Source organism: Pteropus alecto, unplaced genomic scaffold (assembly GCF_000325575.1).
Source record: "Pteropus alecto unplaced genomic scaffold, ASM32557v1 scaffold210, whole genome shotgun sequence".
NCBI lineage: Eukaryota > Metazoa > Chordata > Mammalia > Chiroptera > Pteropodidae > Pteropus > Pteropus alecto.
In genome coordinates this window covers 313,752-330,886 of record NW_006431288.1, presented here as the reverse complement: position 1 = coordinate 330,886, position 17,135 = coordinate 313,752, and the positions used below count along the sequence as shown (strand labels likewise).

At 51.6% G+C, this 17,135-nt stretch overlaps 1 protein-coding gene across 1 annotated transcript in view; it reads right to left on the bottom strand.

The window, feature by feature from the left end:
• Positions 1–657: 657 nt before the first annotated feature.
• ST14 (suppression of tumorigenicity 14) overlaps positions 658–17,135 on the bottom strand; it is a 36,539-nt gene continuing 20,061 nt past the window's right edge. The window contains exons 5-19 of the mRNA XM_015597485.2: positions 16,919–17,076; positions 16,674–16,709; positions 16,157–16,397; positions 14,147–14,286; positions 13,676–13,773; positions 12,881–12,990; positions 12,625–12,755; positions 11,277–11,381; positions 10,825–10,935; positions 10,624–10,737; positions 10,182–10,304; positions 9,170–9,356; positions 2,023–2,297; positions 1,086–1,222; positions 658–1,008 (exon numbers count right to left, since the gene is read on the bottom strand). Of these exons, the coding sequence (XP_015452971.2) occupies positions 847–1,008; positions 1,086–1,222; positions 2,023–2,297; positions 9,170–9,356; positions 10,182–10,304; positions 10,624–10,737; positions 10,825–10,935; positions 11,277–11,381; positions 12,625–12,755; positions 12,881–12,990; positions 13,676–13,773; positions 14,147–14,286; positions 16,157–16,397; positions 16,674–16,709; positions 16,919–17,076 (2,128 nt within the window). The 3' untranslated portion in view covers positions 658–846. The remainder of the gene's footprint in view (positions 1,009–1,085; positions 1,223–2,022; positions 2,298–9,169; positions 9,357–10,181; positions 10,305–10,623; positions 10,738–10,824; positions 10,936–11,276; positions 11,382–12,624; positions 12,756–12,880; positions 12,991–13,675; positions 13,774–14,146; positions 14,287–16,156; positions 16,398–16,673; positions 16,710–16,918; positions 17,077–17,135) is intronic.

Below are 17,135 nucleotides of genomic sequence, written 5' to 3'. Positions count from 1 at the left end.
GGGGCGGGAGTTTTTAAGACAATGGTAGGCTGTGGAGGGAGAACAGGTGCTGGGCATATCATCTGTGACAGTGTTTGCACAGGGTGGCCTGGCCCTGGGCCAGGCCTCTCCTGCCCCAGCTCATATAGTGGACAGGCACAGGCCAGGCTGGCCTCCCTGAACCTCAGTGTGTGGGCAAAAACATCTACACTGGGCCCAGGGCTGGCTGCCTGAGGGGAGTGTGTATTTGGAAACTGGACACGAATGAGGCTTTGAGGAAGGGTTGAGGAGGAAGGGCAGCCTATCAACTCTAGTAAGAAAAATACATACTTAAAAAGAAATAAAGTATTTTACTCATACACACAAATACATACTCTAAACCGCAACCCCTCCCACCCCGACCCCCGCCTTCCCCGTAGCTGGTAAAATAATTCAAATCTTAGATCCATTTGTCTTCCAGGGTCCTTCTGGCCTAGGTTTCCTAAAGAGTGTGACCCTAGGAGCCCACAGCACCCCACCAGCCCCACCCAAAGGGTCCCAGAAGGAACATTCCAGCTGCTCCTGGATCAGAGAGGCAGACGAAGCAGCTCTTCAGGAAACAGCCTCAGCCCCGCTTGGGGTGGGAGGGGACAGGCTGTGTCTTCAAGCCTCTGACCCTTCGGCACTGCCGGCATCCTCTCTGCCCCACCTCCCAACCCAGCTCTGGAGGCTGAGTGAGGTGAGAGGCTCTGCAGGCTGGTCCTCCATCTCCAGAGTCCTGGGGATTCAGCTCACAGTCTGAATTCCAGGGGGCCCGAGGCAGGGGTACAGTTAGAGATCTTGTTCTCAGGGGTGCACACTGTGGTGGCAGGTGGATGGCCCTTGCATCTACACCCCAGTCTGCTCTTTAATCCAGTCCCGCAATACAGGGAGCCTCGTGTACACGCCTGGCTTGTCCCTCTGCGCACAGCCATCACCCCAGCTCACCACGCCAGCCTGGAAGATGCGCCCATCTGCCTCCACGCTGGACAGGGGGCCTCCGGAATCGCCCTGAGGGGATACAAGCCCTGAGTGCCTTGTCCGCCTCCTCAGGCCCGCCCCAGCCCAGGCTCCCCCATGACACCCACCTGGCAGGCATCCACACCCCCACTCAGGTAGCCCACACACATCATGCGTGGGGTGATCTGCTGCGGCAACAGCTTCTCACAGGTCGTCTGGTTGATGACACGGATCTCGCCCTTCTGCAGGATCAGCACCACGGTGCCTGGGGAGAAGGCAGGACAGGCTGATCCAGGCAAGCGGGCCCCCGAGGGGCCTGTGCTGTGTGGGGAACAGCACCACCCAAGACGCTCGCACAGGAGTCACCAGACCCCAAACTCTGGAGACATCCCAAAGGCCTGTGGCTGACAAATGGCTAAGTAACTGATGACACATCTACTCGACAGGATATTATGCAGTCACGTAGCGTCCCTGGGTAGCAGGCTGGAAATGTGACAGGTGATATGAGACTGAATATACACCATAGGAACAGCATGTGAGAAGTAAACAGACTAAAAGATAGCAACGCAAAATGCCCACAGAGGCTTCGTTAAGGTGGTAGAGCCTTAAGTCAGGTTATTTTTCTTTTTCCTCTCCATAATCTACATTTTCGGCAGGGTGCTACATTAATATCAGCACTGATTTTTTTTTTTTTTTTCTATTTGACAGTTTAACTAATGGCCTACAGATGGAGGCAGAAGGACAGAAGCGGCCTGGTTCCCACCACCGGTCTCAATCCAGGCACAGCTCGGCAAGCCTCTCTAAATCCCAGTGTTCCCACAACAGTTTTCTTAAACTCACTAGGTACCATTCGGGAAGGTGTTTTTATCTTCATTTTACGGGCCCAGAGTTTAAGCAACTCACCGAGGTCACCCAGTGCAGTAGCACAGGCCTTCCTGCGCCAGGCCCTCAACATTGTCACAGTGCCTAGCCTCCTCACCCCCACTTTCACTAGAAGCCTCCATTTCCTCCCGGAAAGCCTCATCCTGCGGGGGCGGGGAGGGGTGGGGAGCCGGCCCTGCTCACCGCCCTCGTAGGTGTGACCCCAGCCAGTGACCCAGATGGCCTTGCCGGCCGGGAAGCTGTGCGAGGCGGCGGGCAGGCAGATGGGCCTCACGGTGCTGCTGTACTCCACGGGCTGCTCCAGCTCCAGCACTGCGATGTCGTAGTCGTAGGTGAAGTCGTTGAAGTAGGGGTGGCTGATGATGCGTTTAAGCTTGCGCTCCTGCACTCCTGAGGCGCTGCGCTTGCTCTGGTCATGCAGACCCAGGAAGGCGGTCCACATGGTGTGGTCAGAGTACCTGTGGAGGGAGCGCAGAGGGCCCCCGGGGTGAGCGCGCCACCCAGGACAAAGCCACCACACGACGAGGGAGGGGTGGCTCCTGCGTGGCCGCCACCCCCGACTGGAAACTACTAGGTGCCCCTGACACCGCACTCAGCCTCCCAGTCCTTTGTTGTTTTCCTCCCTTAATTCGTTTTTATCTGATTACTAAAAAATACCTTATTATGCCTTACTAATCTGATCTTTCACAGAAGGACTAACACACAACTCAATTAGAATACTTTTCTAACACAGTGGTACATATTCTAAGTGCCATATGAATTGAAAAATAGGTTGAACTTCATGTGCTAGGTTTGTTGTTGGTAGCGGGGTCAGTGTAGCAGTTCTGAAACTGTGTCGTGTTTACTGGAGGAATAAACAACTAAGGACGAGACACAATGTTGTTGGGAGCCAACTTCTGGTGTGGGAAAAGGGAGCCACAAATAAGGAGTGGGGAGTGAGGGGAAGAGCCCTGTGTTGCTGGACAGCAATCAGAAGTGGCAGAAAAAGCTCATGATTTTTCAAAAAAAAAAAACACGCCTAAAAGCAATGATATCCCCAATAACACCCAGGCTTGGTTTCTAAATATCCTTCTTCATTAAAAGGAACCAGGGCTCCTTGGAGAAATGGTTGATTTCAGGTCTAGAACAGGTAAAGCATAAAGTGAACCTGGAACATTCGTTTCATCAGGAGCGAGTGCTCAAACAATAATGGAGCCAGTAGGAAAAGGCACTCACTGGCCCAAATCAGGATCATCTGAACATCAAAATAAACAATAGGATTAAATTGCTATACATGCTGAATAATAGAAAAGGGGGAAGGGAAATTTCTAAGTACATCCTGAATCTAAAAAATAATTTCAAAAACATTTATAAGGGGAGAAGGAAAGCTATTCTTTACAGAAAAACACCAGCTAATAAATAAAAGATGCCATAAGAAATCACCTACCATAACAATAACCAACACATGCAAGAATCGTTGAGGAATGCTAAAACCACTGGTAAAAGGTTGTTGAGGAATAAGATATTCACACAGGTTCAAAGTATCATCCAAGAGTATTCATAACCAAGGGAGAAAAGTACCTTTATAATGAAGAAACTCTAGGACACCACTTTAACCAAGTAATCAGATTTTTCTCTCAGTCATCCCCATTAATAAGATATCATGTGCTCCCTAAGAAGGACACAATATCAACTAGGTAGTATTTCCTATAAAACAAAAATGTGTAACCTAACTCTAATCAAGAAAAATCAATCAGAAAAATCCAAACTGAGAGACATTCTGGCCTGGACTTTTAAAAAATGTAATGCCATAGATTGGGGGGTCTCCAGTCCCTGGGCCACAGACCAGTAGCTGTCTGTGGCCTGTTAGGAAGCAGGCCACACAACAAGAGGTAAGCGGCGGGTGAGCAAGCAAAGCTTCATCTGTATTTGCAGACGCTCCCCAGGGCTAGCATCACCGCCTCAGCTCCGCCTCAGATCATCAGGCATTAGATTCTCATAGGAGCACCGGTCCCTGGTGCCAAAAAGGTTGGGGACCACTGCCATAACAAACCAAACATAAAAGGCTTAGGGAAACTGTTTTAGATTTTTTAAAAACTAAAGAAAACCAATGAGTAAATACAAAGCATAACCCTTGACTGGATTCTAGATTTCTGGGGAGAAAAAAGCTGTAAAGGACAATGTTGGGAGAACTCAAAGACATCTGATATATGGACAGAATGCCTGCTAACAGTACTATATCTACACTGTCATTTCTGCTAACAGTACTATATCAACACTGTCATTTCTGGATGTGATAACCGTACTGTGGTTACATGAGAGAATTTCCTTGTTCTTAGTAGATATAAGCTGATGTATACTTAGGGAAGAAGTATCATGATGTCTGTACCTAACCCAGAAATGGTTCCGAAAAATATATGTGAATGTCTTCAGACACCCGGCTTAGAAGGATCTGTGTGATCAAGCTTATTGAGGAGTTGTGTAAAAAGCTGAAGGAATTTGAGAGGAAGACTTTAGCGTCAGTCACCAAAGAGGGAGTGGACCTTTCAGAAGATGACGAAGAGAAAAATAAACAGGAAAAGGAAAAAAAGTTTGAAAACCTCTGCAAAATCATGAAGAACATCTTAGAGGAAAAAGCCAAAAAGGTGGTCATATCCAACCGATTGGTGACAGCCCAATGCTGCATTGTCACAAGCATATATGGCTGGACAACAACCACGGAAAGAATCTGGAAGGCCCAAGTCCTAAGAGACAATTCAACGACGGGTTACACGGCAGCAAAGAAACACCTGGCGATAAACCCTGACCACTCCATCATGGAGACCGGCAGAGGCCGACAAGGTCAGGTCTGTGAAGGATCTGGTCGTCTCACGCTATGAAACCTCACTCCTGTCTCCCAGCTTCAGTCTGGAAGATCCCAGATACATGCTAACAGAATCTACAAGATGATCAAACTTGACCGCAGCAGTGCTGAAGATGACCCCATGGCTGGTGGTAGCAAGGCTGCTGTAACTGAGAAGAGATGATGACACATTTTATGTGTGAAGTAGACGAAGCTCTGCCTAGAGAACGACTTGGTCCGTACTTCATCTTCATTCCCTCTGATAATATATTTTCACGGATTTTTTCCTTTATTTTTGTTAACATTTAAAAAATCTGTATGGCATAACAATAACTACTTCAGGGGAAGGTAAGATTTCTTCCTACTTCTAAGTGTAGTACTGTGATACTTGGGGCACTAAAGCTGAGCTAGTTATTCTTTTCTAGTTTCACATGAGCTTATTTTACCAGATCGAAGTAATGTTTGTTGTAAAGTGTGTGGAACCTCACATTAACTTTGCGGTCTAAAATGTTTTGCTAACAGCAGATTCCTTAGAAGACCAACTCTTTTGTCACTGGGGTGTTCTGAGGTACCCTGATGTTTAAAAGAAAAAAAAATATGTGTGTGTACAGACACATGTGTGAAGAGAGAAAAATAAAACCAATGTGGTAAAATTCAACAATTAGTGAATACAGATAAGGGTATGAGGGTGTTCTCTGTAATTTTTTCTTTCATTGTCCTTGCGACTTATAGGTTCGAAATTTTTTCAAAATAAAAAACTGGAAAATATATCTTTAAAATAGAAAATGTGTATGACAGAAAAACGCATAAAGACATGCTTCATTTTCTCTAACCTCTCAAGAAAGTCAAGAGGCTGCTGAAGTGGCCTCATCCCGGCCCTGTGCCTCAGACTCACCCTTGAGAGTCTTTCTCCCCATCCCTGCCTGCAGCCCCGCCCAGCTGCCCTCTGCTGACCCCGCATACACTCCCTCTTCTCCATTCTTGCCGCCCCCTCCCTAAGGCCTCACACCCAGACTGAAGCACCAGCCTCCACACCTGTCTTTTTGCCTCTGGTCTCTCTTCACTCTAACCTGTTGCTGCCAGAAACAGCTTCCTAAAAACTGCTTTGGTGAGAACCTCTTTGTCTTATTCAACAACCTGGAATGATTCCCAGATCCTATCAGATCAGCCTTTCCTCCCCATCTGGGCTTTCAACATCTGCCGTTAACTCGGCTTTACCCTTTTTAATGTTTTCTCCCAATCATCCTCATATTCAACCATGTCTTCATTTGCCCATGTATTCATTTATTCGATAATTACTGGCTGTCTCTGATTTTGCAGGAATTGTACTAGACCGTCTGCACAGTCACAGCGTACTTGGGGAGAGAGCCAGGAAAAGCACAGAATGAAAAGTGTCCTTCAGAGGAATGAGTAGATGCTAAAGAGCATGAGGTGGGAAGTGAGAGCCAGGAGAGGAAGCAGGTCATGAACCAGGCCTTGAAGATCAACTAAGATTTGGTCAAAGCCTGCAGGTCGGGGACAAAGCAGCGTATGCAAAGAGAGGAAAGGGAATGTTTAGGAACTCCTCTCCCCAACTCAGCCAAACTGAACATATGGGTGGGTGGTGTGAGGCCAGGACAGGAGACTGAGGTTGGAGGGATGGGTTGAGGCGTTCCTACGTTATCCTGCAAGCCACAGCAGGCACATACACAGGGGGCGAACAGGGTCAGCTTAGTTCTTTGGCAAGGCCACTCCAGCACTGGGCAGTGCAGACCAGAGTGCTGAGAAGGAAGCCAGGAGATCAGGCAACCTATGACCACACACGATACCTCTGCTCAGGTACACCCTGTGAGCTCTTGCTGACTCAGAAACGTGTCCAAAGTAACTGCACTCCAGGCCCTTGCACATTTCACACCTGCCTGCCTCTGCTCACAACACTCCCTTTGTCTGGAAGGTCTGAGTCACCGAGTCCAGTGACAAACACCCTCACGTTTCACCACTCAGATCAGAGCCTCACTGATAAAGGCATTCCTAACGTCACCGTCCCCAGCACTCGGGCAGGACTCTAAATGCCACACGTGGGCCCTAGGTAATGTGTCCACAGTTCGGGCCTAGCGCTTACTATGTGCATGTGTCTGCACGTGTGTGCACACATGTGTGTATGTGTGCACACATGTGTGTATGTGCACATATGCATACATAACGAATCTTGTCATCCTACCCTGGGAAGTCTGTGAAGTGCAAAGAGCAAGTCTTATTCATCTTGTCTCCCCAGTGCTCATAACAATGGCTGTTGAATGTATTAATTGGCAGAAGTAAGACTGATGATCAACAGAAGATGAAAGAAGGAAAAATTAAGGAAAGAGGAAGTCCAGTAGGCTGGGGCAAATTCCTCAGGGAGTACACTTAACTTGCCCTGCTAAGGAGCCTGGAAACTGGGACTGAGGTGACAATGAAGATACCAAGCTCCCAAATCTTGTTTTCTAAATACCATTCTCTGCCTAAAGGGCTCCTTGGAGGAAAGGCTCATTCTAGGGCTGGACCAGGGAACATACAACATGAGCCTAGAGCACCTGGTAGTGCTAGAAAGCAAGAAAGTGGCTCAAATAAACAAAAGAATGAGGCCATGTCAAAGGACACAGGAGCCAAGCTCAGTGAGCTCCTAGCAGCCAACTCCCGAACAACTTAAGCAACAAAGTCACTAACATGGCATTGGATTACAACCTGAAATATAAATACACATGAGTCCATTGGAAAATAAATAGATGGTAAAATAAAGGGGAGAGAAGGGACAGATCTTCCCTACAGAATTCCACAGTGAAAGATATCCAAAGCATAGCATGTTGAAAGGGAGAAAACAGGTACTTCCTAGTGGAAAAAGCTGACAAATACTATCTTAACAAAATGACAAAGATTAGCTTTACCAGCAAGGTCATGCTGATATATTTTACCTGCTGATATGATGTGTTATGCTTTCAAATTGCATCAACACAGTCTCATCATAGAACAACATCAGACAAACCCAGGTGGGGGGCATCCTGCAGGATATCTGGCCTCTAGATTATCAAGGTCACAATAAACAAAGACCAAGAAACTGTCACAGACCAGAGGACACTAGGGAGACAAGTCAACAGCATGTAAAGCAGTGACCAGGACTGGCTCCTGGAGCAGAAAGGACGTCAGTGTGAAAATCGATGTCCTAGAGGAGAGCCGAGAGGTGAGGTGACAGTGACGGGGCACTGAGAGTTTCCAGCACTGACAAACGCCCCGGGTGAACAGCAAGGGGAAGTGGGCGAGGGGTGAACAGGAATTCTGTACTGTCTTAGCAACTCATGTAAATTCCAAACTAAAATTTACTTTTAAAAATCCTTAAGAAAACTTCCATCACTCCAAAAAATAAAAAAAAATCATTTCTGCCCAGGATGAAGTTGACAAAATGGGGAGAGAAAGGGCCCAGGGACAACACGGGCCTCACGCCCTCCGGACCTTTGGTGTCGCCTCCACCGCCCACACCCACGTGTCCATATGACCAGGCCCCACATCTGTTCCTGAGGCCCACGTGGTGCAGTAGGCCCCGTCTCTCCTGAAATCGAGGTGGCTCTCCTCTCCTCCCCTCCCTGCAACAGGGCATCACGGCAGCCTGAGGGCCCCTCATGGAGCTGCCTGTGGCAGAAGAGCATGTGCCCAGCAGGAAGTCCCCGAGGGCAGGAATCCCCTGGAAGGTCTGCTCCTCGGTGTCCCCTTAGCCTCCCTCCCAGCCAACGGCCAGAGGGCCCAAGCAGACCTGAGCCAAGACACAAAGAGGCCCACGTTGGGCCACCTGTTCCTGATAATCCTCTGACCACCCCGTCCTGAGAAGACAGCACAACCCTTCCTTAGCGACCTTCCCTGTGCCAGGCTCAAGTCTGCCCTGGATCCGAGGCTATGACATGCCGAGCACCTACTGTGCACCAGGCACAGGGCTCAGTATTTCAGGAACACTGTCATATTTAATTCTCACAATTCTAAGAGTAAGAACTCAGTGTCACCACCAAAGAGCCCAAGGCCTAAAAAGTGTGCGTAACTCGACCAAGGTCACCTGGCAAGCCAGAGCTGCACTGCGACTGTGAGGCTGGTCTGAACCGATCCCGCGACGTCCCTTTAGTGCAGGGACTAACCACACAGACTGTGGAATCCACACACCTGGGTTTGAGTCTGGCTCTGCCACTTAATAGCTGGACAACCTCAAGCAAATGTCCTTACTTCTCTGAACTTCCATTTCTATAATGGGGACATAACCAGACCTGCCTAAACAGGTTGTTAGGAAAGGCACTTAGATAGTGTTTGACTGAGAGGGAGCATTAAGAGATGCTCATTTTTATTATTACTGTCAGTAAGCCCCATCCTGGTGTGTGTGTCAACGCCCCCAGCCCTGGCCCTGCCCCAGGGCCATCCCACCTCAGCATGACTCAAAGACACAGGGGCTTTCCAGAGTACACAGAGGAGGGCCTCCATGGATGCCTCCCTGCTTCCCTCCTCCCAGTGGCCCACCTGAATCCTTTGTCGTTGACGAAGCAGTGAGCTGCAGACACCATCCAGCTGGGAGAGATGAGCGAAGCCCCGCACACATGGCCCTGGCCCAGAGCATGGAGGCTCACCTGCCAGGGCCATTCACCTTCATCTGCATCCTTGCCCCCAACGACCCGAGACTGCCTGCTGAATGGCCGAAGCCCACAGTCTGGGAGGAGCAGAGGACCGGAAGGAAGCACAGTGAGTCAAGGCGGGGCACCAGCCCCAGGCCGCACACCAGGCCCAGCAAGAGCCTGTATAGAGTGGTCGCCTTGCAGTGGGCCCAGCACTGCTGGAGCAGTTGTGGCATAAGGGACCCTCTACAAATAAGTACCTTCAAGCCTCAGACCTACTAACTTCCACTGGGGCCCTCTTCCCCATTCCCAAGTTCAAAACCCTCATAGTCTCGCCTTCCCCATCCTGCACAAATGCTTGCAGGGGGCCTCCAGCACCTGCTGGTTTGCTTAGATTTACTATGGGTGTCATTTGCCTAGATTTCCTTGTCAAATGCTGAAGGACACAGCTTTCAAAGGGAGCAGCAGATGGGTGACTTGAAGTCACAGAACAGCTGCAGCTATGCTCAGTGCTACGAGGCCAGTGCTTCTGAAACACACAAGAGGCTACAAATTAAAGTATCAGGTTTTGCGGGCAAAACCCTGCTGAGTGCTCCAGTAGGCTGCACCCTCTCTCCTCCAGGGGGGACAGGGAAGCCAGGGCCTGCCACTCCCCTGTCACCAGGTCTGTGGAGCAGCGGCCAGCCCAGCACCACAGCCAGGACAACAGCCCTGCAGGAGAGGTGCTGACATGCCGGCTCCCCTGGGCCTTGCCAGCCGGACCACAGCGGGCCCAAGCGGCAGTGTCTCAGTGCCACCAGCAAAGCCATCTTTTCCTCCGGGCAGACCGGGGCAGAACCGGGCGAGCGAGGCACCGGCGTGGCTTCTGCCTGTGTGCACAGTGGACGAACTGCACGACCACTCGCGGCCGCCCTGCTCACCACAGTCCTTCTCGTCCGAGCCGTCGCTGCAGTCCTCCTTCCCATCACACTCGGGGTTTCCCTTGCTCACACAGAGCCCGTTTTGGCAGCGATAGGTGTGTTCGGTGCAAGTGACGACGTTCACTGCTCAGGGAAGACACATGGAAGAAAATCAGCTCCTCTGTGGCACCCAACCAGAAGCCTGGTGACCCGTCCACCTCGCACCCCTCACTCAGGCTGCCCCACCTACCCACACCAGTGCCCACTGTCCTTTCAGCCCTGCCAAAGGTTTTCCACCTTCCAAAGATTCTCCCCTACAGACACCTTTTCTCATCACATTCCCACAGAGGTGGTGTGTGGTCATTAAACTTTGGACATGCTGCACGTGAGTGTGCTCATGGCTGCTCCCTTGGGTAAAGGAGGAAAAGCCCCCTGAAGGACAGTGGGCTGGCCTAAGCCTCACCGCTGTCACATGTGGCCTCGTCGGACCTGTCCCCACAGTTGTCCTTCCCATCACACTGCTGGCTCTTTGGGATGCACTTCCCATTGCTACACTTGAAGGTCTCAGCTGGACAACCTGGAAAGCACAAAGCACTCAGCAGGGGCTCAAAACTCCCGCTGAGTCAGCTGCAGGGAACCCGGGCAGTGCCCCGAAAGCACTCACTGCACTCCAGCTCATCACTGTTATCCCCACAGTCGTTCACGCTGTCACAGATCCAGAAGAGGGACTTGCAGAATTTGTTCTTGCACGTGAACTGGTAGGTGGCGTTACATTCTGGAGAGGGCGAGGGCAGCAGTCAGCTGGCGAGGCTCAGGGGGACGCGAGCCCCCTGGCCTCTCATCACCCACTGCTTCCCCTGGAAGCTGCCCGAGGACACAGTCCCATCTGGAGAGCGGGTCGGGGCACCCTGTGTCACTGGCTGAGGAAGCTGACCTCAGCACAGCAGAAAAGCTCCACTGCCTGCTCCACAGCAGAGCAAGCAAAGGGGTCTAGATGTCTACATGGGCATGGGCACAACCTCCCAGCCACCTCGGGCCTTCCTTCCGCAAAGGCCAGCTGGCAGGCACCAGGACACAACACGGACAGAAGGATGGCGCGGCCGGCACCCCACTCACTGCAGTTGAGCTCATCGCTGTAGTCGGCGCAGTCGGCCCAGCCGTCACAGCGCAGCTCATTCCTGATGCAGCGCCCCGTGTTACACATGAACTTCCCAGGACACGCTGAAAGGGAGAAGGCAGGCCTCAAGTCCATGGCCACCACTGCTGCCTCCCACAGCTGGCTCCCCGAGGCACCTCTCCTCCCTCACAGCCAACCTGAAAGCCATGCTGAGGACCGAAGGGAAAACCCTCGCCAGTCCAGCCCTCAACACAGAGAGGAGCAGGGCTGCAGCTGGCACCCCAGGGCAGGGGTCTCCCAGTCCCACCAAGCTGTGGCTAGGGGGTTCCCACAGCTGGTAGAGGGAGGGCTGGCTAGGAGTCCCTCCTGACTGCTGATGACCAGACCCTGGGAAGCTCCGGGCAAAGTGGAGAAGGGCTGGCTGAGTATGCACTCAGTTCTGCACCCCGTTTCCTTGGCCAGCCATGTCCCTGGCTCCCTGTCAGCAACACAGAGCAACAGTAGCTCAGCGGTTCAACAATGTGTCCTACCCAAGCGTCAAATGGCATCATCACATTTTCTTAATTCCGGTATTTCCCACATTTCCATGTTTCTGAAATTGGAAGGTGTCTGACAACTGATGTCATCGGGCAGGTGACAAAGTGGAGAGAAGGCCATTGTCACTTTCTCTGCATAGGTAGCTTAGCCACTTATCAAAGGAGTTTGCTCATCTAATTACACTTTTGGTGGTAAGCCATGCAGTTGAATTTTAACTTAAGTTTGGATTCTTGCATATAGGAATTTAACTTGAAGTCTTCCAAAAGGTTATTCTCTAGTGCAGGGCTGAAACAAAAAACCATAGTGTATGTGGAAGAACCTACTCACACTGATGGTGAAATTGAAGGCAACAGAAATTCCCATTTCTCTTAGGTATAAATCACAGAACTGTCAAAGCTAAGAGTAGTCAGTGTGATGTTCATGCCCCAGAATTTTCTAATGTGTCTCAAAATTATGCTATTAATCCTAAAGATGCTAAAAGACCACAAAAACAAGAACCAAATATCAAAGTTACAGTGGTTTGGAACTAAAGGGACAGGTGGCCCAAAGGAGCTCAGGGTCCTTGGGCTCATGATGCCTCACACTGGAACTGAAGAGCATGGTGTGTGCCAGTGTTCACTGTGGCCTTTTTTAATAAATGCATTTAAGGTAGCCTCTTTTTTTCTCCTCAAAAAGCCGCAAGAGGAATCTGTATCTTACATTCTCTGGTATCCTAGAATCAGGAAGTGCTAAGAAGATGAAGCGTGGCGAGTGCATCCTGGTGCCCCTCCTCCCCCCAGCCAGGCTCCTCCTTCTAAAGCAGTTACTCACGATCACTGGAGTCATAGGACAGGTACTCGGCCAAGAAGCCTGTGTCAGTGTAGGACTGATCCGAATGGAAGTGAACAGTGATCTTGCTGCTCTTGCTGGCAACCACAAACTGGGACCTCTCTCCGCAGAACCTGGAAGAGGGGGCAAACAGTAGGAAGAGGACCCGCCCTGGGGCTTGAGCAGCCCCTCCACCGTGGGCATAGCACGGGGCCGGCTCCCCCACTCGCCTGTCGGCGCCCCGCACCCCGGCACTCACTTCTCCCCATTGACCTCTACGTAGTCCTTTGGGCAGGTGCCCAGGGGCACACTGGGCTCCAACAGGTAGAAGAGTTTGAAGAACACCTTCACGTTTCGGTTATTGGGCACCTGGGGAGAGAGGTGCTGCTGGGCCTTTGCTGCTGCTTTCCCTCTTTCCTAAACCCAAGGATATCGCGTGGTGGCCATGGGGGCTGGGGAAGCAAGGCACGTAGCATGGCTGCTGTGTATCTCCTCTCTAGCCCCCGTGGGCAACATGCAACACAGAGCCAGAGGGGTCGGGGTCCATGTTTGGAAGAACTTCTAGACTCAGAGAAGGCTGGAAAATTCTCCCAACATCATCAAAGAAAGGAAAAAGAGATGCAAGTCTGATTGGGATGGAACGAGGAGCAGCCCTTTCAGCAAGGCTCCTGCCTCACGGCCACTCAGCAAGTGCTTTCTGTGCTGCACACACATGCTGACTGCATCCCAGCTGCACCTCTCGGAAGCAGTCACCAGCTCGCTCAGTTACCTGGAGCAAGCTGAGACTCTACCCAAGGGCCCTCGTTCAGCCATGGAGCAGGAGCTAGGACTTGAGTCTGGGTCTGCTTCACACTGCAGCAGGTCAGCCCTGTGCGAACCTGCCTGCCAGTGGGATTCAGACCTGCGGCCTCTTCAGTTGCTAAGGAGCTCATCTCCGCTCTGTCCTCCTCACGTGCCATAATGGAGCGTCCTTTTGTCTCATTCTCTCCCTCCCGCGCCTTCTCTTCTGTCCTTCCCCCTGCTCCCTCCATCCTCTTTCCCCCACAGCTCCTACCTCGATGTCCCATGTGCAGTTGATGTTGGGCGGGTAGTGGCCTGGATAGTAGGGGCTGCTAAATGTCCCTTGGGCTTCACGTAAGTAGCCTCCGCAGCCTGAGAGGAAAGGCAGGAAAAAGAGCATGAGGACTAAGGACCTGCTCTGCCAGACAGGCGGGTGGAGGGAGGGTCCAGAGGAGAGCCAGCCTGAGGTAAAGCCAGTGTTCCTCCCAGGCTGCAGCCTGAGCACCTGAAGGCACCACAGCTAGCTGCTGACAGGTCCCAGGGCTGGGAGGCTGACTACTTTAGGAAGGGCTCCTGACCCCAGTGAGGGGCAAAAGAGCCTTTGGCTTAATCTTTAAAACTCTGTCACCGACCTGGGCCGACCTGGGCAGGTTCAGCATCCACAGGGTTTGGCCTGTGGCCTCCTGGGCTCAGTCCAACTGCTGAGGACTGTCCCCTTCTCCACCCCATGCCTGCCCCTCCTTACTGCTCATTTTAGGCAGCTGGAAGAACATGGCCTCAAAGCCAGGATGTCGCCTCCCAGTGCTGGTTATCAGAGTGACGAGCAGGACATTCTGGGAGGAGAGGAAGGTCAGGTTGTAGGAGGGCGGGTAGGTACCACACAGCCTGTAGGAGCAAAGGAGGAGGGTGTCAGCAAGGGCAGACAGCACCCAAGCAGAGGGGGCTCAAGGACCCCATCCCTAACCCTGGTCTTGTTCAAAAAAGACCAAGGGTGGGGTCATAAAGCCCCACCCCACACAATCGGCTGCTTGATTGTGGACTTAGTTTTAAGACTTTGTCTAAATTAGCAAAAACTCAGAAACACTGAATGCCTAACATTATTCATGAAATGAACTATGGGCTAAATAGTAACAGTAACAGTAGTAGTAACAGCATGAACTGACACTAAGAACATGCCAGGCCCTGTTCTTCATGCTTTTATGTCTACTAACTCAGGTATGTTCATAACAACTCTGAAGTAGATATGATTTCCCCCATTTTACGGATAAGGACATGGAGGCATGGAGAAGTGAAATAATGTGCCCACGATTCCACAGTTAACAAGTGTCAAGGCTGAAATTGAGACTCAGGCACCAGGCTCCAGAGCCCACAGGGCCAACGACCATGTCCCGCTGCCTCTCAGCCACACCTTGTCATACAACCGTTAAAAATGAGGGTCAGAGACAGGACTATTGACTTGGAAAAACTATCATAATATACCTCATTTTTAAAAAACAGATAATAAAACCAAAGGTGCTGTATAATCTTATATCTAAACACATACACAAATACACACATACACAGCAGAAGTCTGAAAGAATATACATCTCAAATTTAACAATGTTTCTAGAAAGTAAGATCATGAATGACGTTTGTCTTCTTTGTGCATGTCTGTTCTCCACTTCTTCCATTCAGGATATGTATTTATTTGTTGTGCAATTAATGCATTAGAGAGAGGGAAAGAAACGCTGCACAAAAAGGATGTTTAGACAGAAGTCCTGGCTGCTGTGGCAGCAGATGGTCCTATCCCAGTTTCGGCCTGAATTTCAGTCCATTATTAATCATGAAGTGTCTGCCCAGCTCATTTCCACAGATAGCAGTAGAAGGCTCCAGCACACTGAGTCAAGAAGAGCTGGGGGAGGAGGGACGGTTCGCTCCCACCCCTAGAGCCTCTGAGAGGATGCTCCATCCTGACAAGTGGCACCCTTACCTCCTCAGCAAGTACATTATGCCTTTTTATTTCCTGTAACCCTGATGCTTTGATATCTGCTGCCTTGCTGACCCTAGAGACACTGCCCTCCCAGGATTAGACAATTCCTAAAATAGTACAAGACCTAAGGCCAAGCTTTTCACATGCAAACCAAGCAATCCAGAGCCCACCCCCAATCACCTCCTCTCTCTTATACTCCAGGCCACCAAACACCTGCCCTAATCACCTCAGAACCAGGTACCAGACAAGAGAGAGACAGTCCTATGCCCCAAACTGCCAGTCCTTAACCTACATACCCTGCCTTGCCTTTCCTGCAGAAACTACAACAAAACAGCATTGCCTACGATTTCTGCCTGTGTCCTCTGCCTCCTGACCAACCCTGCTGTTTCCCTGTGGGGCCCCCTCCTCTTAGGGACTGTAACAAACTATCTTTTTGATGGCAGCCGCCTCCTGATCTGTCGGCCTCAACGCGACCGTTTTACAACAGCAGGCTACACCTTTGCTCTGGCAGGTAAAGGCAGCACACCTGCTCATTGGCATCTGGGGACCAGCGAGCCTCCCTCACGCTTGCCAAGGTCAGGAAATCACCTCCGAGATGCTCCGCTGGGGCGCGCGCTGCGGATCGCGCCACACCTGTTCTCTGCTGCCTGGAAGTGTGCAGCAGCCTGTGGCCAAGAGTCACACGCTGTATCTCCAGCCTACACTGCGACTCGCTCCAGAGGCCCAGCCCACCAGGGGCAGCCACCTAGCTCCCACAGCCCACCTGAGCTCCCCCGGGACACTCACTGCACCACAGCACGGGGCTCCACGGGGCTCAGGGTGTCGTACACCACAACCATGTCACTGCCGCGGTCATCGCAGGTCGCGACATCAAAGCTTCGGAAGGTGAGGCTCAGCACAGAGCTGGCATCCCCCCGAAGGGTCCACTGGCAGCGGGAGAAAGCTGGGTAGGGGCTGTCGGGGAAGCCAGGCGTGGTGAAGCGGGTCAGCTCCCCGCTGCGGGCATGCAGGGCGAATCTGCAGCTGTCTGTGCAGGACATAAGAGGACGAGGGGCAGAGCCGGGCAGAGCCAGTGGGGGCGAGCAGCCCAGAACCCTACTGGCGGTGCCCTTAGACTTGGCCTCTCCAAGGCGCCCCAGGCTGACCTGGACCTGACGGAGACCAGGAAGGGGGCTTTTCATGGCCTGGGAGAGGCAAAGAGATGTGCTGGCTATCGATATTATGTGACTTTTGGGGACTCCTTGACTGAAGGGGTGTCTGGCCACATCCCAACCCTTCTATGGGAAGAGGGTACGATACTTACTGTCTCGGCTGCTCTGTACTGTTCTGGGGTCAGTGGCTGAAGAAAAAGAGAGAGAATAAAGTATTTACTGATCTGATCTATTTCCTCATTCCCGCTTCCTTATTCCCCTAAAGGGAGGTGCCAGCCTGCACGCAGTCTTCTCTTCCCGACACTGGCTCAGGAGCTGTGGTTCCCCTTGCAACGGTCCCTCTGGCCCACCGCAGGCTGGCCGGTCAGATGCCCACCCCTAGAAGCCCTCAACTCACGGTAGGCCACCACCGACGTCAGCATGAAGGAGCGCAGGGTGCGCGTGCGGGGCGGCAGCCTGATTGTGCGCTCCTCGGCCATGGCTCGCTCGGCCTCCTCCACCAGGTAGCTGGGGACGCTGAATTCCGACCAGTAGTAGGCGATGACGCTGCCCTCGCTGCGGAGAGAGGGCTGAGTGTGAGATGTGGGCGGGCTCTGGGCACTTGCCTGTCCCCA